Consider the following 26,522-nt stretch of genomic DNA (forward strand, 5'->3'; position numbering starts at 1 on the left):
TATTCCTTAATGACTGCGAATGGCCATATCTTGAATGCTAAAGTAAACGGAGCTCGTTTAAAACTTTATAAAGGAAGATCCGCGGAATTCTTCTATGCCTCTCGGGAACTCCACAAACGTGACAAACGCGCAAGAAGAATTAGCGCAACCCGCTGTTGATATAGAACGAGAAGAGTTGTTAGCGAGAAGAGAAGAATACCTCGTAGATCTGGCAATAAAACTACATAACGAGTTATACGCAGATGAAGCAAACAGAAATCTCAGAGACTTCTCCGCCAGAGCTTTGGGCGCTCTCTCTTACTACTTGCACGGCGCGTCGGAGGTATTAAACGACGAAATACAACACAATGAAAACCGTGCTGAAAACTAGGAAGTTTCCATACTTAAAAAGGGGGTGATGTGATACCCTGAATCCCATTGTTCTCTTTGTTACCTGTTTCTTTCCTCACCGCTTTCTCAAGAATGCTTTTCCTTTTACTTTGTGTGCTTTTTAAATGTACTCTCATTTCTCTTATCGACAAATCCCCCGGATTCGTCTACCAATGTTGTCGACCGGATCCAAGTACCAACGGATCCGGCCATCCTAGCTTTATCTCGATGTCTCTGACATCACCGCGTTGTATCTTCCCACCTATTTCCTTATTTGTACTTTGCAGAGATGGATGTCTATATAAAGACATCCATCCCTCGCTTGTGGAATGAAACCTCAAGCAGCTTCTCCTACAGTTTCATCGCACCGATCCTTGTTAGGAATAACAGATGGTAACTTCTAAGGAAGAACTGTTGTTGGATCTTAAGGATTTATAACTCCAGTGTGTGCTTTCTGACACGCAGCATGCGGAAATCAAGTGTGACGCTTTTGCCCCAAAATGAACCCAGATTAGATATTTGGGATATCTTCGAGCTTAGATGGGATATAAAAGAGCCCAGTGTGGCAAAAGAGACGTCTCATGATACCAAATTTATCTCAATGGTCAAGCCAAAATTGGCCTCTGCTTCAGGTGTGGCAATACTGATTTGATCAAACTTACATGATGGCACAGTCTCAGACAAGAGTTGTATAATCAGACCAATGCCTCATTCAGTCATGGTTACAAATTGTGATCTCCCTTTTTCTATAGGTCATTTCCTCTCTTACTCACCCAGCTCTTCATATTTTTTATGCCCGCAACAGTTATTCTTTAGCATTTCTTTTTTTCTATCTGTTATTCATTAGGGGTAACAAATTGGTTGCATCTCTTTTGCTCTTTTTAAGAGACTGGGTCTGTGGATATTGCGAGATTATATACCTCTCACAAAAATAACTCCAGGTCCTCAGTTTTAGAGTATCAGAGGTTTTCCCCAAATTTTCATCTGAGTCATATACTCAAAGGTTCTTACAAGCAGTTTGTGGTGCCTCGATTAACAAACAGGATAGAATTTATCTGGAGAAGGTCATGAGACTTTAACATCTCAAGAAAATTATGTATGTTCTTGGAGATTTCCAAGGCATGTATTGTGATGAATTTAATCTAGTGCTGATGATATGAAGGGAAATGGAAAAAGAAGAAAGAAGTCAGGCCTGAAAATGATTATGACTGAGATGAAATTACCCTGATTCAATGCATGCCTTATTTATAGCTTCAATGAAATCAGACTGTTTTTTGATAGGTAATCGTGTGGTAAATTTAAACCCCTCCATTTTCTTCAAAACCTGCCAAAGTCCCCAAAACACACTTGAAGCAATTTGTATCTTTGAGTCAGGAGCCAACTTCATCAAATGGGAGAGTAGTGCAATTGAGATTGCATCATCAAATTTATGAAACCTTTTAACACTGAAAGATTCCATTTCACAAGCTCTTTCCAAATCATCTTCTCCCCAACTTTTGATAAGCATCTTCAGAAACCGAAAACCTTCAACAACTGCTGGATTGAGTTCTTCTTGTTTATTATTGAAGGGATAAAGAAGCTGAATCATACCAAGGGTGCAAGGGAAAACTTCATTCTTGACCCTCCGTTTGAGTGAATTGATATTCCCTTTCCATGAGTGTGGCCATTTCACTTCCTTTTGTGCCATGTGATTACAATGGGATTCGATGAATTCTAGTGATGAGCCTTTATCCAATAAATTCTTCAAGACTTTTTCTCCTACTGTTTTCATCATCCTGCAAGCTGTTCTGTAATGATTTGTGTCAGCAGAAATATTTTCCCAGTGTATCTCTGTTAAAGAATGTCTTTTCATTTGAGACATGTCAGGGGCACTAAAAGGTACTACTTCCAATTCAGGAAATACTTCTGCTCTTGCTAGGTACTGGTGACTCATTATAACATAATCTTCAAAACTGATCTTTTTCTTTTGTGTGTAAGTGGACACAGTGTACCAATCATTACAAAGGCTCCAAGAAATGCATAATGATAATTGTGAGGATCTGGATGATTTCAAAAAGTGACTCAATATTTGCAAAGGGGTGTATGTACCCAAACATTTTGAAGTATCAATACTTTGAACAAGTGCACCATCCCACTTGACTTGCCTCCAACTATCCAAAAAACGTTCAATAAATTCCAATCCATCAGGAAACAGTTTATCCATCTCATTTAGACCTGCAGAGTGAATCACTTGGAGACTGGCTAAAAATTGCATAGTAAGATAATTGTTTGCTCTTAATACAGCCAAATGGATATCATATGATCCCTCTTTGCTTCCAGTATTGAGACAAAATCTATTCTGCATGTCCATTTCCAGGGTATGAAACCAAGGTGCCAATCTTGTTTTGCACGAGTCCTCTGGATGTAGACCTTTATGAATGGCCAATTTCAATCCTTGTTGCTTCAATTGTTGTGCAATAGCAGGAAAGGATGGTACCATATGCCAGCGCTCTCCTATCTTTCTAACTCTGTGGTCAGCAAGCAGGGTTGACTCGCCACTTTTTTTGAAGGTATACCTCCAAAAAATAGCCGGTCCACGTTGCCTATCTCGGCGTGCATTGGACATTCTACTGGACGATGAAGCTAGTGGTGGCTGTAACTCTGTGTACTGAAATATTCCAGATTTGTTAGTGTTAGTCAAAGCTTTCTTCCTTGGCCTTGGCTGTAACCTGGATACCCTTTCTCCCTTGTGATAAGCAGTGTTAACTACAGCATGGGGCCCATTAGATGTGAATGTGTTTGGTTGTTCATAAAAGTAGTAGCTAGATCCATGCTTTGGAACATATTCTTCCACTTGATCTGTCATTGTGCGATGATTAGGTGACTCATTTCCTGATTCAGTCCAAGAGATATCATAAGGAAGATTCAAGTCAAATGATAATTTTTTCTTTTTGCCTTCGGTTTCTTTAGCATTGAGTGGAAGATGAGAGAGCGACTGTATCTCCACATCCTTATGTTTTTCAAGAGAGGGAGTTGTTAGCAACTGAGGCTTCCTGGTTGGTTCCCCTGTCATGAGAGCCATATGTTGAAACCCAGAGACATGATGAGAAATATTCAGGTCGGGTGATAGTTTTCTCTTTTTTCCTTGAGATTCTCTAGCATTCAGTGTCATATGGTAGAGCTCCTGTAATTCCGAATCCCTTTGTTGTTCATGAGTTGGGGTTGGACAGACCTGAGTGGCTGGTTGTGCCGCTATATGTGCTACATTTTGACTGTCAGACCCACTATTGAAAGCTCGTGGTGATTCATGAAGCTTGGAAATCGACTTTCTTATTTCCATGGATCCATGATTAACTGAAACACATATTACTTGGCCGATTGATCCTATCAAGAGCGTATTGATCAGGTAAAGATAGTGCATCATTTCGAGGAGTGAAGCCGTTGGTCAATCTCGATAGTTTTTTGATAAAAATCACTCAGACTTGCCGGCACTTTGTCTCAGAAGCAAAGAGTCGCAGTTTTGTCGTAAACTCAGAAATTCTGATGAAACGTGACTCTATCAACAGAAAATTTACTTTGATCTCTTTGAGACTTGTCAACACCATACTCCGAAAAATGCCATGCCGTAGTCAATTTGAAACATCGAGGCCTGACTCAGGGATTGCCTACAAGAATATACCTTCGGCCACCACGCTTCATTAGAAAAATGAGGATTTAGAGCACAGAGGAGTAGCGCATACATAGCTGTCCTCCATATACACATGTAGCTTGAAGGATTCATAAAGTGCCGATATGATAAGCTGTCAAAAGGTGTAAAAGACACTTAGCCTGGTGTTGACGAGACACGGGCTGACAGATGAAAGTGAGTGCTAAACTCCTTTAGACGAACCTGACGAGGTTGCGAGGAAGATATAAAGGTAAAGAAAAACTAGAGAAGTAAAGACGAAAGAAAGATTAAAAGAAAAAGAAACCAGAGTATGTAAAAGAACAAAGTTAATTTTTAGTAATGGTTTTGTATAAGGGAAAAATGTTTGTAAGACTCTCACCTTCAAAATCTAATTCCTCGATGGGGAAAAAGATTCGGAAGGGAGAGAGGGGGGGTTGATAAGGGAAAAGCAACCAGGACACATTTTGAACAAACACAACGTAAAACAATTACTGAAACAACTTTTAAACAAAACTCTTTTAATCTAACCAAAAGCGGACATCCTTCCTTAATCCTCCTCTTGAATTGATATGTTACTTAAGCCTTCACAACCTCTTCACCTTTCCTTCTTACCGGATTGGTCTAAATAAACTACAGCCTTAATAGACTTGAAACATCACTCGAGAATACCATTCTCCAACAACACATAGAGCTTGAAGGATTCATAAAGTGCCGATATGATAAGCTGTCAATCCGTAGATGACTTGACCCACATACCAGTATGTTTTGTTCAGAAATTTCCGTGTTCAAAGGTCAATCTTATACGGGCCTTGAAACAATTTTGGTCTATAAGATGTAGATTGAGAGCCTATAAGTTGCGAAGTACGTCGATCGATTTCAAACACTCCATTCAAGTTCATCATGATACATAACATGCCAGCCATCTCAAACATAAGGAAAAGTGTAATCTTCCTCTACATGTCACCTGATCTCATTGATCTTGTGACTAGTAAAGTGAATTGAAGAATATAAAGAGTTGTTATCTGTTGTAAGAAGACATCTCAACTGAAAGCTTTTGAGATCTTTAAACACAAAGGTGGATTTCAAATAACTAAAACGAGAAATTAGTAAAAACAAAAAAAACTCTCAAATAAAGATGATGATCAGTACCTAGAACAAGATCATAACTGGCAAGAACTCGGTGGGTGGAACTTACTTAAGGACTATTGGATCATCCCTACTATGTCTACAATAAGAAATGTTGACAAATATGTTTTATAGAAACTTGAATAAGTAAACTTACAATGGAAACATAATAAAAAATTGCTTTTTAATAAAACAAACATGTCTGGGCAAAATCTCAAGGCATAATGCCTAGGGTGATAATTTTTCTCTACAAATAACAACACCCTACGGGGTGGTAGCGGATAAAAGTAAAAACACCTAACAAAAATAAATACCGCAGAGAAAAAATAACATTAAGAAAAATAGAAAAGACAATCAAACAAATGAAATTTCTTTCTTAAAAGAGCCAACTCAAATATAGTAGTGAGAAATAACAAGCTACAAAAGTAATAATAATGATTAAAAAACAGTTCACTCTTCTTTTTAAAAAAACAATAATGAAACAAATTATACTAAAAAAGATGAAAATAATACCAGCAACAGTTTTAATATCTCAGAATAGAATAGAACTAATAAACAAAAGATAAATTGGTATCAGAGGAGGGTAGGACACAAAAGATAATGGAACAAAACATGGAAAAGTAGCCTTTTCCGACAGAAGCGAACACAATGAGATAGATACAGATGGTGGTCAACAGCATGGCATCATTGTTATAGACCAAAGATAAGCTGTAAGGCAACTGACAATCAGTACTTTTACATATGTAGAAGTCCAAAATATCCCATTCCCTTTTGTTAAAAACAAGTTACCAACCACAATTCCTTTTATGAGCAACCATCAAAAGTTCTAATTACCTGAAAAAAATAGATTGGTAGCAGACTTGTCCTGAAGTCAATTACTATCAACAAGATGTGTTGTGGTGATCTGGTAGTTTTTCAGTTCTTAGATAACTTTGATGGGTAAAATAGAGAGAGATTGATGATAGATGAAATGTAGGAACATGATATGAGAAAAAAATACTATGCACAACTAAATTGAAGAGAGACAATGAGATTTGATAGAAACACAAGATAGGGAGATCTTACTATTATTTCTTATTCAGTTCTTTCTATAAAACCCGTCTATGAGTCTCCATAGAGTATATTCCCTTCCTTTGTTCAAACTCTTTCTCTTTTACACTTACAAAGCACATTCCTACTTGTGACGTATCTTCTTGTCGTATATTGACTCATAGTATGTTTTCAGTCATTTTGTTCTTCTATTTTTTCTTTTCTCATTATATTGTCCATAATGAAGTTTGTTTAATTTGTGGTCATTGCGAAATATATTTGATCTTTGCTCAAGTAGTAGGTAAAACGTAATCAAGGAAAGTCGGGTGAATTCAAAAGCAAACTTGTGAATATAGATATCTGACATTCAATAAGTATAAATGATTGGCTGGAGTTCACTGATGAAAAACAGAAATAATTTTGCAATTGATAGGAAGTCAAAGCCCTGGATTGACGTAAAAAATGAAATAAAAGGGAGTTTTAACAGGTATATCTCCTGGGAATGAATGTTGTTCTGGTAGACCTAAGGATACTTGGGGCTGAGCTACTAAATAAACGTTGAGTGTCCAGATAGAGAAAGCATTGAACAAATGGGGTATTTAAGGTCCGAGAAAGAACCAAAAAAATGGATGGTGCAAAGGGATAGATCAGTATGAGTCACAGAAAGAACAATAAATATGCACAAAGACAAAGCCAAAGAAATTAGTGAGTAGAAAGAGATCACATAACATGAGTTGACTGATCAGTCCAGACTCTGTCAATCTCAAGAATTTGTGGATCAATTGGAGGTCGGGGTTCTAAAGTCTCTTGATGACTGCTGGGTATGGTTGACCTATAGAAGAGCAGCTTGATATATGTACCATTTTGGGAAACTCATGCTTCACAGCTTGCGTGATTACTTTTTTCAAGGGCTCTTGAGCATTTTGAACTTCAAGCTCACCTTTTCTTCTGAGTTTTTTCTTGTGACTCGCGAGTCTTTTCAGAGTTTACCACATATTCGAGTTATTTGAGTTCGCCAATGCTTCAGTCAACTGCTTGAAAGTCAAAGAGATCCACAACCATCTTGACATAGTGTCAAGGTTGATGGTCTTAAACAGGTTTCGCCTCTCGCGGTTATCATAATCAAGTTGGGAAATTTGGTCACAATGCGGATTTAAATTAATGATCCATATCATCGCGTACTTCCCCACTATAAGTTTAACCTCTTATTTCGTCGTTCGACTTTGAAGTCGCTCTTGAGAGAATGAGCCATCCAATGAAGTTGAAATGTTCAAGTTGCATACAAAGACAAAGTTGATAGACTAGTTGACCTTATCACTCCAAGACTACCTTTGGATCTCTTTGAAGAAATCGATTTTGAGTTGAGATATAAAATTTCCTAGAATGCTTGTCTCTTACATTCTTGCATTTCAAACGGAATGGAAGTAAATCAGAGTAAATCGCAAACTTGAAGTCCCATCGTGCCGGGGTTTATAAATCGCATTTGCTTCCTTCTGCATGCTGTCATCACCAGACTTCGAATTGTTCATATGGATGAGCTTGAAGACTTTATGATCAAAGTTTGTACATAATTGACCAAAATATATGTATGCAATTGCTCGATTACCAGCTCGCCCATTTGTCAGTTCTGCTTTCAAGGATATATGGAAGTTGAATGAAAGTATCTGTGTGTACTAGTATTACGTTTTATTATTCGGCTCGGTCACTTCTAGGTTCTGTCCACGTGCGAAGTTTTCATTTTCCAATTTGGATTTCGCTCGTTTTACAAATTGATATCGATCCGAGGATTGTTTCCAACAGCTACTACAAGTTTACCCACCGCCTCTCGCTGCATTAAACCATAGAGATCACTTACAACTCGTCTCATCATTTCAGCACTTCGATCAGTTTTGGTCTCCCAACCAGGAATCAGCTGGAAGACCAACCAAGCAACTACGATCACCTTGAAGGTCAGTCAATCGATCCGTTTGTTCATACTTTGAACAAGTTTGAAGTCAAACATTTGATTCTGACTAATTCAACAATCTCATCACGGTTGGCTACACACTCTCGTTGGTGATTTTTAGTTCGCGGCAAGACACACTGCTTTCACATACTCGGCCCCTGGATATTTTACATTTTCGTCCTTTGAAGTCCTTTGAGGTTCATTTCATTGATGATTTCTTTTTCATGAATTGGAAACAGAAGTATAGAATCGTAAATTAACCTGCTTCTCTTCTTTTCAAGTTTCGCATACATAGAGGGTCAAATCGTTCGAATCGAGTGGACATATACATATGTAACTAGTTATGTTACCATTGTCCAACCTTAGATAGAACATACACAGTCTTTTCATTGCCGTTGTATTGAACCCTTCAAGTCATCTTCTTTCACTTACCCCTATCACCAACATCATCATCATCATCGTTATTCTGCGTGGCATATCAGTCGTCACATCATCTAACTTTCAATTCGGGCCCTTCCATCATCATCATTTCTTTCGTTTCGAACGTTCTACCTCTTTTCGTCTTCTAGTCACGATTTCACTTCATCTTCCATCGATCGTCTAGCCTATCGACCCTCCGATCACATCCAACATCTTTCCGTAGCACTCAGCCGCTTGCACGAAATTTGACTCACATCAAGGATACTCAGAACACTCTTTTCAAAATGTCGGAAGATCCCTTCGGCTCAACTCGCCGAAGGCCCGCTCCCCCACGTCTTCGATTGTCTTCTGCCGCATCTCGGACGGCACACTCCTCCTTTCAACCTCCACCTTTCATTCCATCCACGAGGCCTTCATCGGCCAGGTCCGAACCATGTGGCAGTCCCACATTTCCTTCCTCACCTTCAAAGCAACCAACCCTTAGACGCAATTCGGCTCTAGACGATGAAGATTCGGCTTTATTCTTACATCACCCTCCTCCTGATGATGATGGACCACATCCCTATTCCATCAAATCCGCTGGCTATGAAACTGAAGGTAGTGACGCACTAGATTCGATCACAGGCGATCCCTATTCTCAACCTAACAGCGGCAATCCTTATGGTTATTCCTCAATTCCTCCTGTTCCGCCTCTACCACCTCATCTCGTTCATCTAAATACTTCATTACCTCGTGCTCTCTCATGCACCAACCTCAACACGTCATCCTTGACTCCTCAGGCTTTGCTAAACCGATTGGATCAACTTCTACAAGCCAAATCTCATGAAATCCAACTCGCTGGTCAACTGGGTAACTCCTTGTTAGAACAACAAGCCGAGCTTGAACTACGGATTTCTGAGCTGGAAGCCTCAGGTGCACTGGTGGTGGACTCCAGCTCCAAATCTAAGCAAAGTCGACGCGATCGTGAACGAACACCCGGTCCCAATGACTTCAATCCCCTTCCCTCACCTCCATCGCGAGATTCGGGTACGAGTGAAGTAAGCGAGGATGACGCTAACGAACTCAATGAAGATGTAAGGAAGAAAGTTCAAGAATTGGAGGTTGAAATGAAGCGTTGGCAGGAGGGTAATGCAGAGATCTGGAGACAAGCTCGCGGTGAGGTAAGTAATCCAATTCAAACTCTGGATCCTGATGCGCTTCTTGAACTGGCCGCTGAAGAAGTATGTCTTCTGGAACAGATCGCCGCGATCAGTAGACCTTCTACCCCTCTATCAACGAGCCCTAATGGAGCGATTCCTGTGACACCTCTCAATCATCAACATCCGGCTGTACCCACCATCTTCTCACCTCATCACAAAATCCCTTCGTCACACGAACCTCCAGCAACGAATCAATCATCCATTCGTCGTGCGCGGAATGCTCAGCATCGAGCGAACGATATTGAATTTGCTACAGAAATCGGTCAAAGCTTGTTGGGCGAAGTAAGACGTTTACAAGCTCTTTTGGCAGAAAAGGAGGATGAGCTTATGGAGTCCAAAGAGGAGAGAGAAGGGCTTTGGGAACGCAACGAAGGTTTAATTGACCGTATCAGGACGTTCGAAGCCAGTGTTGGTACGTCTCGATTTCGCTTGAATCTCCGATCTGATATTTTTCATCTTTTACTCACATGTATCATCCTTTTTTACCTCTTTCCTTTTCCCAGAACAATTTAAAGAAGAAAATTGGAATCTTGAACTCAGCAAACAAGACCTGAACACTAAATTGACAGAAGCACTGGATGAGAAGACCAAGGTGGATACAGAACGTAGTAAACTTTTCAAACAACTGAATCACCTTCAACAAACCTCTGATCAACAACGAACAGAAGTGGAAAGGCTCAATACGGTCCTGACTGATGAACGTGCCGCAAATCAAACCACCGTTGCCATGATGCGCAAAAACAACGCAGGACTTCAACGTGAAAGAAGTGATCTTCAAGGTACAATTGATACGATCAAAATCGAGTTGGATACGGTCAAGAAGAAATCAGCCATCAAGGCCGTTGTTGCGAGCTCGCCCTCAGGATCTGATGATCCAGCTGATCCTTCAACTACCCCTCATGATGAAGATGAATCTGTTCAAAACCGTATGACACCCGGTAAACGTAGGACCGGAGATCACCTCCATCATCCGGCGTCACCTAATGATTTCGGCGACTTCTACGAGGGTGATTTATTCAATGACTCTCCAATGAAACAAAAAGGCCTTGGATCCAATCTTGGCTTTGCCACTGAAAATGATCAACTTCGGACCTCGCTGGCCCACGCTCAACGTACAATCAGTACACTCAGGAACGCTCTTCAACGTGAAAAAGAGAGTGGATTGCGGTCAAAGAAATCTTCAACTGTTTCTACTGCGGCATCACAACATGCTTCTGAAGTTGGTAACACGATGGATAATGACGAAGATGATGATGCAGAAGAGGAACGTAGAAACAGAGGTTCACCTGTGAAAGGTACACCTAGAAGTCTACTTCGAGGTCGTGCACGAGGCGGGTTGGCAAATCGACGAGGTCGCTTCCGAGGTACGCCCAGTAAGCTATCCAAGAGAGCCGATGCCATGAGTTCGGCTTCAGATGAGGATGGCGAAGCGAACAACCAGCAAACTCAAGATGACCTACTTCGATCATTACAATCTGGACGTGAAAAATTCGAGCTAGCAACTCATTCTTCTGATCTCAGCCGCGATCTCGCATTAGCTGACCGCGATTCATTTGGTGGGACGATGGATCCAGCGTTTGCACATCTTGGTCAGGAATTGGGAGGCGATGGAGGATCTCAACTCATCTTACCTCCTCCGACCTCTCATGATGACGACGACGGAAACGTACATGGGGGAGATGAGACGCGTGATTATCGACCATTGAAGGAAGCTCTTCGTAAGATTGATGGATCTACACCTGATCATAGTTGGCTCTCTTCCAACACTGGCAGTCCCTTTGGCGTTCCTCGTAGCTCGACATCCAACCATGATTTAACAGAAGAAGTTTCCCAACGGAGTCAGATAGGAATTCATGAACAATCGACGAAAACTTATAGTGATATGCAAACTATGACTGATCCTATAACTGATTCAGAAAAGATTGTTTACGTGGACAAACTGGTAGAAGTCAGAGTGGAAGTACCAGTAGAAAAGGAAGTTAGAGTAGAAGTTGAAGTGGAGAAAGTGGTGGAAAGACCAGTAGAAAAGATTGTGGAAGTCATGAAAGATAGGATTGTGGAAGTACCTGTCGAGAAGATTGTAGAGAAAATTGTAGAAGTACCTGTTGAGAAGATCGTGGAGAAGATCGTGGAGGTACCGGTGGATCGGATAGTTGAGAAGATTGTGGAGGTACCCGTGGATCGCGTAGTTGAGAAGATCGTCGAGTTGCCAGTGGATCGGATAGTTGAGAAGATTGTCGAGGTGCCTGTCGATCGAATTGTTGAAAAGGTTGTCGAGGTGCCCGTCGATCGAATAGTTGAAAAAGTTGTCGAGGTCCCAGTGGATCGGATTGTTGAGAAGATAGTCGAGGTACCGGTAGAGAAGATTGTTGAGAAGATAGTCGAGGTACCGGTAGAGAAGGTTGTAGAAACGAAGGTGACTAATCGAGACCTTTCGGACGAGGATGATACAATTAGGTTACCCTATGATCCTGACCCGAAGAAGGAACAAATCGTGGAGGTAGAGAAGATTGTAGAGGTGGAGAAATTAATAGAGGTCGAAAAGATTGTGGAAGTGGAAAAATTGGTAGAGGTTGAAAAGATTGTTGAAGTAGAGAAATTGGTAGAGGTTGAGAAGATCGTGAAGGTTGAAGTGGAAAAGATTGTAGAGGTTGAGAAATTGGTAGAGGTGGAAAAGGAAAAGATTGTGGAAGTGGAGAAAATTGTGGAAGTGGAAAAGATTGTGGAAGTGGAAAAGATTGTAGAGGTGGAAAAGATTGTAGAAGTGGAAAAGGTAGTTGAAGTGGAAAAGATCGTTGAAGTAGAGAAGGTAGTTGAAGTAGAGAAGATTGTTGAGGTGCCTGTGGATCGAATTGTCGAAGTTCAAGTTGATCGAATCGTTGAAAAGGAACCCACTACATCCCAGGTAGCAAACTCGGTCCCCAAAGATGAAACTATCAAGATTAACGAAGTGACTACTCCTAACGCTGGGCTCTCGACTTTTGTACGAAGCAACACCAAACGGTTCTCAGCACGGCAATCTAAGCGATTCTCAGGAATGAAACACTTGAGAAAGACAAGCGAGTTTGAGAGTGAAAATGAACAGATGTTTTCTGCTGACGAGGAGATCCTGGATACGGACGCCGAAGACTTTGAGGATGCGGCTGAAAGTGTGGCAAATGCCAAGCAAGCGTTAAATTTGAATGTTTCTGAACAGTCCATTACATCACTTGAAGGTTCCCTCACTCCCAGAGAAGAGAAGACATCTCAGAACTTGAAAGCCCCACAAGCGTCAAATCCGCCAGTGACCACTACTGAAGTCGGCGTTCAAACGGAAGCGGCCGTGATGGAACTCCCTCGGAAGCGAATCGAGTCTTCACCCCGCGTTCGAGATTCAGTCATGACTTTTGGCGGCGGTCCGCTAACGTCTTCACGGCGCCTTCTTACTGCATTAGCTGACGGCCGGGGCAAAACCGTGTCGCGCACGTTATCTACCTCCACTGTACAGACTGATGTCCGACTGAGATCACCTCATATGTCCGAATTTTCTGAAAATCTCATATCTGCTCCTTGTTCAATTTATTCTGAGATACTCGACGACGCCAGTGATGAAACGACTCTCGGAGCTCCGCTACAGAACAAGAGTCCTTTGCCATTGGCCACTCTCGATCCTACTGTGACTCTCACGCAAGCAAATGTAGAAGCCAACTCCCGCTTAGCTGAAGCTCTATCTACCGTCCCCACTATCGAAAGAGGGAAAAGGTCAAGATTACCGCTACCTTCAAGGTCACCTTCTCGACCATCAAGACCAAAATCACCACCACCCCCGGAGCTTCTACAAAAAGTACAAATATCACGCCCTTCCAATTTATCCGCTCCTCGCTCTATAAGTCACCGCACATCTTATTCCAGTATGCCGCCGCCTTCAATAGTACGCGGTGGAACTATACCTAATGCTTCAAACAGTCAGATCAAGAATGGTATCAATCTCGCGCGATCTAAGAATTCGTTCAACAAATCGGACGTATCTGAAGTTGATGAAATGGGACAATTCGGGGTAGCCAACTTGCATGTACCTAAGAAATACGCCAGCGAAAAGCACAGAGCTCGAGCCAATACACTTAACCACGCTGCTCTAGCTCAAGGCTCATCTGATCGACTAAGTCAAAGATCTCGTGGTCATTCCATAACCTCAGATCGAACAGACCGAACGAGTGAGCCTGGTGATATTGTGGATCCAATTGCTAATTCCTTCAATCGATCCACTTCAGTTTCATCCGATCCCAATGCCATTCACGCCATCACACAGACTATGATCGGAGAGTTTCTCTACAAGTACACTACGAAAGCTTTGAACCGAGGCTTCACTGAAAAACGTCATCGTCGATTCTTTTGGGTTCATCCGTACACCAAAACATTGTATTGGAGTACTTCAGATCCAGGGGCGTATGGGACTAATCAGTCAACAGCCAAAAGTGGTGAGTGTCCTTACTGATTCAATTTGATCTATCGGTTATATTTACTGATTATTTTCCTTACTGTTGTAGTGTTTATTGAGGGAGTACGATCAATCGATGATGCCAATTCGATGCCTCCAGGCCTTGCCTCGTATAGTTTGGTGATCCGAACTCCAAATCGAGAGATGAAGATTACAGCACCTACTAGGGAACGTCATGACCTATGGTTGAATGTATGATCTCCTCACTTTGTTTCATTATCGTCTGTTTACTTATCACTCTTCTTATAAACACCAGGCCATCAATTATCTACTCACGCGGCCCGAGAAGGTTGGGGGACCACCTGAAGCCGGAGTGACTACCACGCCCAACAGTGTGAATAATCATTCACCACGGCCGCCACATCTAAGTTTGACTTCCCGACATCCTATGCTGGCAAGGTTTAGATCTCAAGAACCACCAGCATTGAATACCCCACCTATCATCCGGCAGGCGATTTATGCCCAAAACTCTTACAAGCAAGGGAGCCCAGGAATGAAGTCAACCGGTTCATCGGAACGTCTTACACCCAAGGCTAGTAAGGGACCTAGTTACACTGGCCTGAGTCCAATGAAACGAATGGGTACGCCAGCAGCCGAGTTTCTCAGACATGAAGCATCGCGATCAGGTCGTAGTATGAAGACAACCTTTACAAGTTATAATGATTCATTTCGACATCAACATCATCGACATCAACGTGACGATCAATCAGGAAACGATAGCATTGAGATTGTTGATGAAACAGATGTTAGCATGAGTTACGATAGTCGAGCAGATGATACAATGGATGACGCATTCGAAGGACTCGAGAATGTTCGGGCATGTTGTAATGGAAAGCACGATGTCGGAACGTAAGTAGACTGAAGTGACTTGTTTCAACATGAGTTTATCGTAGTTTCACTGAGCAGAGAGGAACTTGGCTAATCATGCTTCCGTTTCTTCCTTTATGTGTAGACTTTCACGGCATCATGACCACGGCAGCCGACCACCATCTCGAGGGCCAATGGGTGGTAGCCGACCACCATCAAGAGGAGCCCTTGCTTCATCTCTGAGTAGCATATATCATGATGTGGACAGTAACTCATCAATGAACATGCGACAACATGATAGTCCAAGTGTTCGAGCTTCTAATATCAATAGCCTTCGAAACAGGTTAGGTGGTGCGATCTCACCCGCATCATATTCTGGCAGTATCAAGGGTAAAAGTTCGACAATATTAGATGGTACAAGATATAATTCGGTGGGCAACTCATCACCATCTGGTACTATTAGTAGTCAGTTTGGTAAAACTCAGCGTAAGTCTCAACTCATGCAAGATTTAGGTATCCTTATGCAAGGTGAGTAGTTGTTGCTATTCGAATTTTTGAAATGTTGTTAACAATTTTTGTTGGACCTTTTTAGATAAACCCACAGTTGAGAGATTAGATACATCCCCACCTCGAGCTAGCAGTCGACTAAGTCGAAAAAGTATTAGTACAACATTAAGTGACAGTATCAGAGGAAGAGCAGGTGGATGAAGAAGTAGAAGAAGACGAGAAAACAAACTTGAATGCTTGGTTTAATGTGAAGTATATGGAAACGATTTTTTTACGATTTAGGAAGGCAAGAATTTAATATTGAAATACATGATGGAATGATTGATAGATACGAGATAACTTTAATTGTACGAATGGTGGCTGATTTTTTGATTTTTTTTCGATGATGATCGCACACAAAGAGAAAGTGGGATTTGATTTCTTTTGGATTTATTGAAGATTAACAATATAGAATATAAATCTTGAAAAGATTAAAATTGTAAAGATGGTTTTTCGTTTGCTTTGGTTTCCTTAAGGGTTACATTCTTTTTTTTCAAACTTTGATTACATATATTTAGTTTTTATTTAATAAGATTTACCTTTTTTGAAATCTTTGGTATTTTGCTTTCTCTTTTGATTACTGTTTTTCTTTGTTGGAGATTGGATTTTAGAATGGGAAGGACCCTTTTTTGCTACCTAAATTATTGCGTAATACAGTCATTACTCATGGTTTTTTTTCTTATATACCACATTATGATTTGGATGAAAGGCTTGAGAACTTTTTCACTTTGACGTCTTCTTTTCCAAGATGAATGTTTGATAAACGCGTGACACAAATCTACTGCCGTTGTTCGGGTTTTGCGGGCAAAGCAAGCTTTTTGGAACTGACTGTCAATCATTGGCATACCACTATGTACACCTCCCTACGCTTAGGATTCGCAAACCCACTCAGTTGACCCAAGTGAGCTTGACTGGTACTAAATCCCCGAAATTGAGTGACTACGTAAACCGTCTGGAGGGTTACAATGTGGCAAGACAGCTCACAAGTGGATTTACGTTCAGAGATTCACCAAATTGAATCTTGGACACTATTGAAAGGCAAATGAGGCTTTGTTTGGCTGTGGATGAAAGCTTTCAAATCATTTCCTCCACTATGTGTATGCACCCTTCACGCAGTCACGTACAAAATGAGTTAACTTCACATTTTATAAACTTATCACCATTTCATAGCGTGCATGAGGAATTAAAAATCCCAATTGAAGTTGTTTCACAAATTGAGATTGGATCACAAATTGGTGTGATCTGGGAGTGAGTGGGTGGGAATTGTCAGGAATTGTCGCTACGTGTAGTGAGAGCTGATACATAGCTGATGCTTACCTATTCAAAGGGACTTTCAAGTGTAAAGTCTGTCGTCACAATGGTATGGCCTTGCGCCGTGAGCGGTGTATGTATGGGTTTCGAGGTCAAATGAAAGGAAAAATCCTGAAAAATCTCCTAGCTTTTTACAGTTTTTTTGAACCTGCTTATGGGGTTTTAGGGGTTTGGGGTTAACCCTGGTCCCTGCAGGAGATTTGGACTTATGATCCGAGTCGAGGTGCTTAGGTAAGATTACATATACAACTTATTTCTTTGAAAAACAACGCGCCAAGGACAATAGCGAAACGAACAAAATTTAACAGTGGGCATTATTTAAACCGCACGTTCTGGATTGCACTCTTCAAAGGGAACAAAGACTGCCCAGTGTTCAACATCTTAAATTCTTCCTCGCGCCTCTGTGCCCGATTACACTCTATTCATCACACAGATCTGCGTGACCGACGGCGAGATGTCACATAGGGACTCCGGTGCATCGTCTCTTCCTTCAGATACCGATCCAGGATTTTATGAGATCTCGACGAAAGAAAAAGCGTATGCACAAATGAATTCAGACCGGGCACGGGTTGGTTTACCTCCGTTACCAGTGTACAGTGGTCGGTCCGTTTCTCAAACGTTAGGTGAGAGTGTTGCTTGTATGTTTTTCCTTTATTGTTTCATTACTGTTCTGAATGCTCTATGATCCTGCAGCCGGTCTCACAGAGGAGGATAACGCCCACCCGGATCGCAAGAGCCACGAGGAGAAGGTCCACAGGACTCGCGAAATTGACGAGGAAGCTAACCCGTTAGGACTCGACTTGAACGATAATGAACAGGATGAGTATATGTCAGCGCAAAATACTGAACAAGCCCTTCGAGATTTAGTGGAAGGCATGTACGAAGGCGATATGGATGGTGTTGATGTAGATGCTACTATGCCCGAGGGATTGAGCTGCAAATTATTACCTCATCAAGTCTTGGGTGTAAATTGGATGCGGAGCCGAGAAGAAGGAAAAAAAAGAGGTGGAATCTTAGCCGATGATGTTCGTATTATTGACCATATTTATGCGCGATACTCTGAGTAAGACCTCCACTGATTTCGCTGTATTGCTTCACTATAGATGGGGTTTGGAAAAACCGTTCAATCCATCGCTCTCATCAAGGCTCACCCGCAGCCCATAAAAGGAGAACCGAAGACTACTTTGGTAAGATTCATTTGACTCACTCCACAACTTGTGTTCGAAGGAATTGTAATTCTACTCTGATATGTATATACAGGTCGTATGTCCATTGGCGCTCAAAGATCAATGGGTCGAAGAAATTCAACAAAAATCGGATCTGTCCGTGATTCAGTATCATGGCCCTAAACGAGCCAATATCGCTCATAAATTACATAAATACCGAGTAGTGGTGACCACGTATGATGGTCAGTTCACCTCGTTATCCGGATGACCTTTCATTACTATGCTTAATTGTCTTATCCTTAACGCTCTTGTAATTCTGTATTGACTCGTCCACAGTTGTCGTATCTGATTGGCCAGATCCTAAGAAGATTGCCGAAAGAGATCTTGGACCTGTGCAGGATGAAGATTCAGATGATAGTTCCAGAACAAAGATCCTCAGCAAATCCAAGGCCAAGAAACCTCGCGCCAAGAAACCCAAACTTAGCCCGCTTTTTGTTTATGAGGACGGAGAGCCGATGAAGTTCTGGCGGGTGATCCTGGATGAAGCCCATACGATCAAGAACCGAAATAGTCAAAAGGCTCGAGCATGCTGTAAATTGAACACTGTATACCGCTGGTGTTTGACTGGTACACCAATCCAGGTCAGCTAACATAAAGTCTCATTTGATCAGCAATATTGATGAATTATTGAATTTAAAATAGAACGGTGTTGAGGACATCTATCCGCTTCTCCGCTTCATTGGACCTTCCGTTAAACCTTTCTACGAATATAGTCATTTTAATGACAAGATATTGAAGCCTATGAGAAGCAATAAAGGTAAAGCTGCGATTGCCAAGATTCAGGCATTACTCAAGATCATATTATTAAGACGCTCGAAGGATTCAAAGGATAAGGATGGTAACCCAATTCTCAAGTTACCTGGCAAGGAAGTTATACTTCTTCGAACCACCTTTCGTGATTCGTAAGTCAAATAACATATGATGCCGACAGAGTATCGTATATTAATCTTTTCTTACATACCAGTGCGGAGGAGAAATTTTATACCTCTGTGGAGGAGCGTATGTCTGAGAGGATGGCCAAGATGGCGGAAAGCGGTGATATGCAAAGGGTACGTATGTGCGGCAATGAATCATTTTCCTTATATCTCGCAATGCTGGCTAACTAATAGCTCTCATAGAGTTATATCGCGATCTTGACTTTGATTCTTAGGATGAGGCAGGGTAAGTCACCATACATCGCGTCGTCCAACTCGTCAATAGCATCTAAGCATCGATTTTCCCTCAATGGCACACAACAGCTACCTTACATCCATCATTGGGCTCAGAAAAAGCTGAATTGGCGAGTTTGGAGGCTGCCGTTCCGAACCCAGCCACCCAAGAAGAAATCGATGAAAAGGTGGATGACCTAGCTGATATGATGGGAGGCCTCGGCGTTAAACAAGCGGCTCCTACATGTGCCATCTGCTTGGAAGTCTTGGTCGATGAGATGCTACCGGGACCGCATTGCGCGGACTGTGAGCGGCGGGTGAAAATGGCCAAGACATTCGAGGGAATGAACGCATCTACAAAGATTTCAAGACTACTCGAGCTTTTAGACGAAATCGCGAGCGAAAGCTCAGAGAAGCCCAAAAAGACTATCGTCTTTTCGCAGGTTAGTGAAGATATTGATCAGAGTGACGTACGCCGCGACGATAAACTGACTTGACTCCTATAACACAGTTTACATCGTTTTTGGATTTGATCGAACCTTTCATCAAAAAAGCCAAGCATGGATATGCACGATGTGAAGACGCCCTTGACTCTATTTTGCTTTGGTCACAGCTAACATAGATTTCTGATCTGTTAGACGATGGTGCGAAAACTGCGGATGAAAAGGCGGAAGCCTTAAACAAGATCAAACACGATCCAAAATGCACAGTTCTATTGATTTCGCTTCGGTGTATGTCTCTTGTCTTTCCTCAATCCAGTCTGCACGATCTGTAGGCCAAATCATGGCTGATCTTCAGATGTTTCACTGTTGACCCACATAGGTGGAAGTGTTGGGCTCAACTTGATTTGCTGTTCAAGAGTCGTATTGATGGATCCCTGGTGGAATCCTTCAATCGAATCACAGGTTAGACTATTTCTCTTTGTCTATGATTACTCAAATTAAGATTCTAATACTTGTTTTGGGATTTTTTAACTAGGCCTTTGATCGGGTGAGTTTTCCTATTCCATTGAACCTACCTGGCCACAAATCCTTGCTAAGAGATTTGATCCTAGGCTCATCGATTTGGACAACGCGATGATGTGTGCGTTGAATTGTCTACATTCTCAAAGGCTACTTATTGAGCTTTTGGCTGATGATCTGTTGCCTTGTTTGCTCTATAGCAAATGTTACAAAATAACGATCGCCGATGTAAGCAAATCTCAACACATGGATTGTAGTTGGATTTCATGCTGATAATCTCTCTCTTTTAGACAATCGAGGATCGTATTCTCAAATTGCAAGAGGATAAACAATCGATTGCTAATCAAGCGCTTGGTACGGAGGCAGCGAAGAAGATGAACAAACTCTCAGTTACTGAAATGATGTGTATGTTGTATATTTCCATAGACATCCTCAACTGTTGTGCTGACGAAGTGATCTGACCATTTTGCCATCTTTTGCCATTTTCAGATCTATTCCAAATGTGAATGAATGACTGATCTGTATCTCTTTCTTGAATTGAATCCGATAATCATTGTGATTATGTGTGTTGATGGTACGCATATGTTGTTAGAATTGATATAATGAGATTTGTATATTGCTATTGTGATTTGCCTCCCACGCAGTCTATTGACCAGGTGTGTAAAGAATTTCAGTGGGCAGGATGTGAATTGGAGTGACTCTCCTTTGCTATGAGCCGGCGGCACTTCTGTGCTATTCACTACAACATCCATCACAGGAATCGTGAATACAAGTGGGAAATTGGCAGTTGGAACTCGTACAAGGATTCCTGTTGAGGGAAAAGCCCTCACCGTACCTGTGTAACAAAAAGAATCTCTCCCTTCGAGCTTCATGTTTTTATAAACTTATCAAAGTCTCCCCTGCCCAAGTAGTCGAGGGATGGATTTCCAGCTAAAGTCCTCCTTTTCAACTCACAACAGCAAGAGTTTCGGCCTTTTTTGCTTTATCACTTATTGTGAGGGTTCCAGACCCCATCCAATCTTGCTTCCACTGCCCAAATAGCACCAAAAGCAGGTATTGCCTTACCTTACTCTTGTTTTGGAGCAATCAAACAAGATATCTCCCTCAAATGCTTTCACCTCAACAAATTGGACAATTAGTCGTTTTCAAGTCTTTATTGCACGGCCGTGGTTTTGTCGAGCTCTGGGCAAATTTGTGATTCAGGCTATGACCCATCAAATGGTCAATGTACAGACAACCAAATGCATCTTTTTTCCACACCAATGGTGGTGATGCTCATAATTCCAAGGCTCATCTTCCTGCAAATTCATAGTACGTGAGATGCTTGCATTTGTCGAGTTGCTGATTACTTTCCAACATCGGCCAATGCGCGGATGTATGGGATTTCGCTCATGTCCACGTGATGTATTAACGCCGTGGTACTGAGGCTGAGCGAGAGCGAGCTTGATGGAGTGCTCCTTTGACGACGTTGAGTGTCTCGTGCGATCGATTTCACTGGAGCTCGAGAAACAATGTCCCATGTAGCCAAATTGCTCGACTTTTGCGGGAAAACTTGAGTATGTACTTAGCAAATTGCGCTGAATCGCAGTTCGAAGTTCGACAGTTAATTGTCAGCTTTCGAACTCCCGTCCACCGTTAGGGATTACATAATTTGGAGAGCCATCGCAGGTACTCTCGCATCCTGCACCGCATTCACGAAGGCGTGATATGTGAATTGGATATCATTGGACAGCACACAACTCGTCATAATTCCATGAAGCAACGGTGCGGAACCTGACTTTCTTATATATACTTACTAGTATGTCAGCAGCAGTGCCCATATCCCCACTATTTCAATCCTTTCTCAAACTTGAACTTGAGCTTTTCCTTCTCGAATAACGAACATCTGATCCCGTTTCTTTTCATCTAAGCTTCTCAAAATGCGTTTCAATTTTGTCTTTGCTGTAATCGCTTCCATCACAGGTAAATTATTGACTTTTCCGTCACACTCGCGTGTCGTTGCTTCATCTTGACAAAAGTCTGATTGCGACGTATGTTTTATTTTCACATCAGTTACCATAACCGCGATGCCTCATGCGAAGTGAGTTTGCTTTGACTTATTTCAGTATACATATGACTCTGAGGTCTTGGGATTAGTTTTACTGATATCTATGTTTTACGACCGTAGTTCTGATGCCAATCACAGTTTGATGCCCCGCAACTTGCCTCAAGAGGCCAAGTGAGTTGATATACCAGGCCTTTTCTCACTGAAAATCTGTCTCGATTGGGTATTCATAATTGCGATTTGTCGTCGCCTCCACAGTTTGAACCCACGTGCGACTTTCGAAAGTCAGGGTGGCGTGCTCTCGGGCAGCAAACTGTGCGTTTCTTCATTGCTCTCTCTTTGGTTGGAGCTTAAACAGTCACTCATGTCATTGACAACTTGACAACAGTGAAACCAGGTACTACAACCAATATGACAATGGAGGCGGTAATACCTATTCGGACCCAACAAAGACCAGTCAAGCCTGAGGATATTATCAGTAGCCGTACATTTTATCAGTAGCCGTTTCCATCTCAGAACGCAGTAGCTTGAACTTGTGATTTCATTGGCTTTGTTGACTTCGTGGCCCTCGCATGACCTGGCCTATAGTTGTATCCTGTCCACAACCCTTTCAAATATATTTGATTTGTGGCAGTATGTATGACATGGGCGAATGGCAGTCATTGATCTCCTGTCTTCGTGTAAGCCAGGTAAGATCATCCAGCCAAAAGTCTTCAAAGTGAAGTGTCTCCTTATTCAAGCTTTCAAACAAATTGCCAATGAAAGCACATTCATATGAACGCGATCAAAATAGACTAAATTGTATAGGGCAATTCGGGAGTAACCAAAGGGTTGTGCAACTTTGTAGCGGCTACGGTACCCACTAAAATTGTGCTACTCTAACACAAGAAAATCCGCAGCACCCTCCTTTCGGAAACAGTGCCCAAACTCTTTACACCACAGGAGGGTATTTTGTCAGAAATTGGCCTGACGCCATCTGAGAATGGTCAGGTCGAAAATTGGCCTGGAGACTGACTACAGGCCATCTATTTGCGGGCTGCAGTCAGGCATATTTCCGGCAAGCAATTCTGTCGAAAATTGAGATTGAGGAGCGGCCTGAAGGCCAGCAATAGGCGGCCTGCCACCGACCATTCTTCACGCGGCAGAAATCTGACTCAAAAAGGCCGAGAGACCGTCACCAGACGCCAACCACAAACATCACTCAAATTGCAAAGTCCGCAACTCCAGAGATCTGTTAGGTCAAATGTGATGTGTTCATCCCTAGCCTCCATATGAGACACCTGCAAAGGAAGAAAGTCCTTTGTCCACTCAGTCTCCATGTTTGAAAACAGACAGTCCAATTCAACCTCATCATGCTTTGGAACATTTGATCAATGTAATCTATCCTTCAATTTCAGTAAGTGTCTGTTTTTCCCCTCTTGCTTCTTTTCCAAACGCGCATGAAGAGAAATCAGTCGCTCCTTCATCTTCAATGGTCGATTGACAATTCCTCCAAACGCCATGGATTCACCTATTCAAACTACAATCACCCTTAAAGGTCCATCAGCTATTGGAACAGGTTGTGTATCATTAAATATAACTTTCAGAAGAATGTTTAAAATGTTCTCGAACGTTAAACCTTGTCATTCAATCCAAGGTTTTAAAACTCCTCACGTCTGCGCGCCTCCCAGAGGGGCTTGCGACTAATCGTCAAATGCTGGCACGGAGACTCCAGCCCTTAAGTCCTCTTAAGTTGTTTTTTGATATTTCCCGCTTTCCTCACTGATAAATATCACTTTTCCTTGCAGGTAATTCTGTTCAGGAATGGCTCCTACATGTCTTTGACCATTGATCAACCAGGACAGAATGCTTTGTCATTCTTTTTGCAAGACATGTATCCAGGCTTTACGTCTCACTTGTAAAGGGGTTACGGGCTGTATTTGCACCGTAAAATCAAAAACGAGACAGTACAGGCAGAGATTGTAAAGATTTCAACCTACTTGGTTGGTTACACCACTCAGAGTGCCAACCAAAGGCGGCCACCAGTATGTGTAGAGACTCATTCCAAACAACTTTCCCTGCAAGGTAAAGTGGTGTTTATCAGCAAGGAAAGCGGGAAACATCAAAAAACAACTTAAGAGGACTTAAGGGCTGGAGTCTCCATGCCATAATTTGACAATTAGTTGCAAGCCCCTCTGTGAGGCGCGCGGACGTGGTCGCACAGAGAGGGCTTGTGTTAAGCTAACCAAACTCTCCAGTGCATAAAGGCTAATCTCAACTACAGCTTTACTTGGGGCCGGCTGGGTCCGGCCCCGGTCCCAATTTCTGGTCAGAGACAAATCCAGACTTTTCAGCCGTGAGGAACGTGCTACAGAGGCAATACACACTCTCAAAACATCATTTTTTCACTCAATCCTTTCTCCTTATCATCCTGATCTGTTGATCCACGTGGAATTTGGTATTTTCTTGCTCAATTTGACTTCTCAACTTTTGCCTTTTGATCATATCATGTGCATGGTCTTGTCATCCTTTCAATATGGTTACACATTGAAACAAACAACTCAATCTTTACATCTTGATCTTGACATCATCTTGATCTTTGCCTTAACTTGATCTTTACCTCAAAGCAATTTTTGCCTTAACTCACTCTTTAACTCAGATTGATCTTTGCAATGACACAGTCTTTACAGTGTCATGCTCTTTACAAAGACTTATCTTTACATAGACTCAATCATCACAATTATCAATCTGCTCATCATCAGATAACCCATCAATCATCCCAGACACCCTACACAAATGCTTTTGAAATTCTTGCACTCGGTGACTGCTTTTCATACTTCTTGTCTACAGACTGTGAGTGTTTTTTGCTAACTGATCTTGTGAGATTTCTTAAAGAGCTGCTCTGCTCCCTAATTGCTTAGAGGAGCTGAAAGGTAGGATTGTAAGAACTTAAGCTAAGACTGTAAAGACTCAAGCTAGGACCCACAGGACATAATATAGGCTCTTGAGACGTAAGCCAGGTACTTAAGGACATAAGCTAGGTACTTACACACATAAGCTAGGTACTTACACACATAGGCTAGGTACCTAAGGGCTTAATTAGGTGGCTTAGGTATGGGTCCCAATTGTTAGGATGGTGAAAAAAAAAATTTTGGGGGGGTCCCTGGGTCCTATGGACCATAGTATCAGAATCTAGCCAGTCCAGGACCTGTAGTTAAGATTAGCCTTTACGCACTGTATCCCCATCCATCTTTGTTGTTGATAACACTCATCCTATCCGACTCCTCACCGTCCTTCTGATGCACATTTGTATCACAATCACTGTGCCAATACTCCACATCTGGTTAGATTCCCTCATGGAGGGCCGCTATTATGGACAGACAACATCTATCCATCACCTCAAACCCCACACAGCACCCATTAAGAGATATAAACAGCTTCATGAACCAAACAGTCAAAATACTACAAATCAATTATTTTGTTGGAAAGCTCATGCTGAAACTCAAACTCGTGATATTGTTAGAAATGACTTAGACAAGGCAGTTCATATTCATGAAGAAGTCCAAGGCCAGTCTATTCTCTTTCTCAGAGATACATCTCTCTCTTTACCAGTCCATCACTGATGTAGTATGGGATTAGGTGTCAGACTAGGACCAAGATAAAGGCCTTCATTAGAGTCAGAAGTCATCAAGTTTTCAGATCAAGATTCTCACATGGTTTGGCTTGAACCAAGGCTACATACAAGTCAGATTTGTTCTATCCCCATGGATGATCTACCACGATTACACCTGATCCAATGCTCACATACAGATGCTAAGGTCAATTTGTGGTCTAGAAGCTGTGGAAATGAATCAGCCAAGCTATGAGGTGGAGTATAATCATGTGGACCCAAAGGATTTGACAAGTGAGTGGCTTGTTGAACATACAAAAACTCAAGTATCTTCAGGCTGTTTGTTTGTCACAGAGGGCTTGGGGTCAAGCAGGAATCAAATTTAGAGCAGCTGCCAGTCTGAAAAGGTGAGCATCTGTAAACCATTCAGTTATTTGAGAAGAATATCATGTCCTTTCTTCAAGGTGCTTGACTGACTGGATGTATTGATTTCTTGATAGTGCATTTGATGTGTTACAAGTACAGGGTGTGAAGATTTAACAACCCTCAACACTGTACCACAGCCCAAGAACGTGGATCTGGATATCTGGCGTAGAATACAAGTGAAAGGTTAGTCAGATTTTTCATGATCTGATTGTTTGTTAAAAGCTAGTGTTCTTACCCCTATGTTAATCTCTAA

General features: G+C 41.8%; 5 protein-coding genes across 5 annotated transcripts; 4 read left to right on the forward strand and 1 right to left on the reverse strand.

Moving 5' to 3' along the window:
* Nucleotides 1–1,588: 1,588 nt before the first annotated feature.
* Nucleotides 1,589–3,772, reverse strand: MELLADRAFT_101877 (uncharacterized protein; the record flags this gene model as incomplete). Its single annotated transcript, XM_007404623.1, has 1 exon — nt 1,589–3,772. One exon carries the CDS (start codon nt 3,770–3,772, stop codon nt 1,589–1,591), a length of 2,184 nt encoding a protein of 727 aa, XP_007404685.1.
* An 11,116-nt stretch (nt 3,773–14,888) lies between these two features.
* On the forward strand, nt 14,889–16,244 carry MELLADRAFT_70662 (uncharacterized protein; the record flags this gene model as incomplete). Its single annotated transcript, XM_007404310.1, has 3 exons — nt 14,889–15,059; nt 15,163–15,545; nt 15,610–16,244. The coding sequence occupies 3 exons, from the start codon at nt 14,962–14,964 to the stop codon at nt 15,723–15,725; spliced, it is 597 nt and encodes a 198-aa protein (XP_007404372.1).
* A 676-nt stretch (nt 16,245–16,920) lies between these two features.
* On the forward strand, nt 16,921–20,892 carry MELLADRAFT_76519 (uncharacterized protein; the record flags this gene model as incomplete). Its single annotated transcript, XM_007404311.1, has 19 exons — nt 16,921–16,947; nt 17,041–17,097; nt 17,308–17,512; nt 17,568–17,899; nt 17,978–18,061; nt 18,135–18,282; nt 18,377–18,681; nt 18,743–19,002; nt 19,065–19,149; nt 19,219–19,261; nt 19,339–19,691; nt 19,760–19,823; nt 19,887–19,979; nt 20,071–20,153; nt 20,227–20,238; nt 20,303–20,331; nt 20,411–20,438; nt 20,501–20,615; nt 20,700–20,892. 19 exons carry the CDS (start codon nt 16,921–16,923, stop codon nt 20,714–20,716), a joined length of 2,340 nt encoding a protein of 779 aa, XP_007404373.1.
* A 1,237-nt stretch (nt 20,893–22,129) lies between these two features.
* On the forward strand, nt 22,130–22,721 carry MELLADRAFT_89167 (uncharacterized protein; the record flags this gene model as incomplete). Its single annotated transcript, XM_007404312.1, has 5 exons — nt 22,130–22,172; nt 22,263–22,290; nt 22,378–22,428; nt 22,513–22,569; nt 22,652–22,721. 5 exons carry the CDS (start codon nt 22,130–22,132, stop codon nt 22,719–22,721), a joined length of 249 nt encoding a protein of 82 aa, XP_007404374.1.
* Nucleotides 22,722–25,532: 2,811 nt separating this feature from the next.
* On the forward strand, nt 25,533–26,515 carry MELLADRAFT_89168 (uncharacterized protein; the record flags this gene model as incomplete). The annotated part of the gene is made up of 6 exons (XM_007404313.1): nt 25,533–25,804; nt 25,898–25,977; nt 26,069–26,137; nt 26,214–26,250; nt 26,364–26,452; nt 26,496–26,515. 6 exons carry the CDS (start codon nt 25,533–25,535, stop codon nt 26,513–26,515), a joined length of 567 nt encoding a protein of 188 aa, XP_007404375.1.
* Between the last annotated feature and the right edge of the window lie 7 nt (nt 26,516–26,522).

The sequence above is a fragment of the Melampsora larici-populina genome (assembly GCF_000204055.1).
Source record: "Melampsora larici-populina 98AG31 unplaced genomic scaffold MELLAscaffold_2, whole genome shotgun sequence".
NCBI classification, from domain to species: Eukaryota; Fungi; Basidiomycota; class Pucciniomycetes; order Pucciniales; family Melampsoraceae; genus Melampsora; species Melampsora laricis-populina.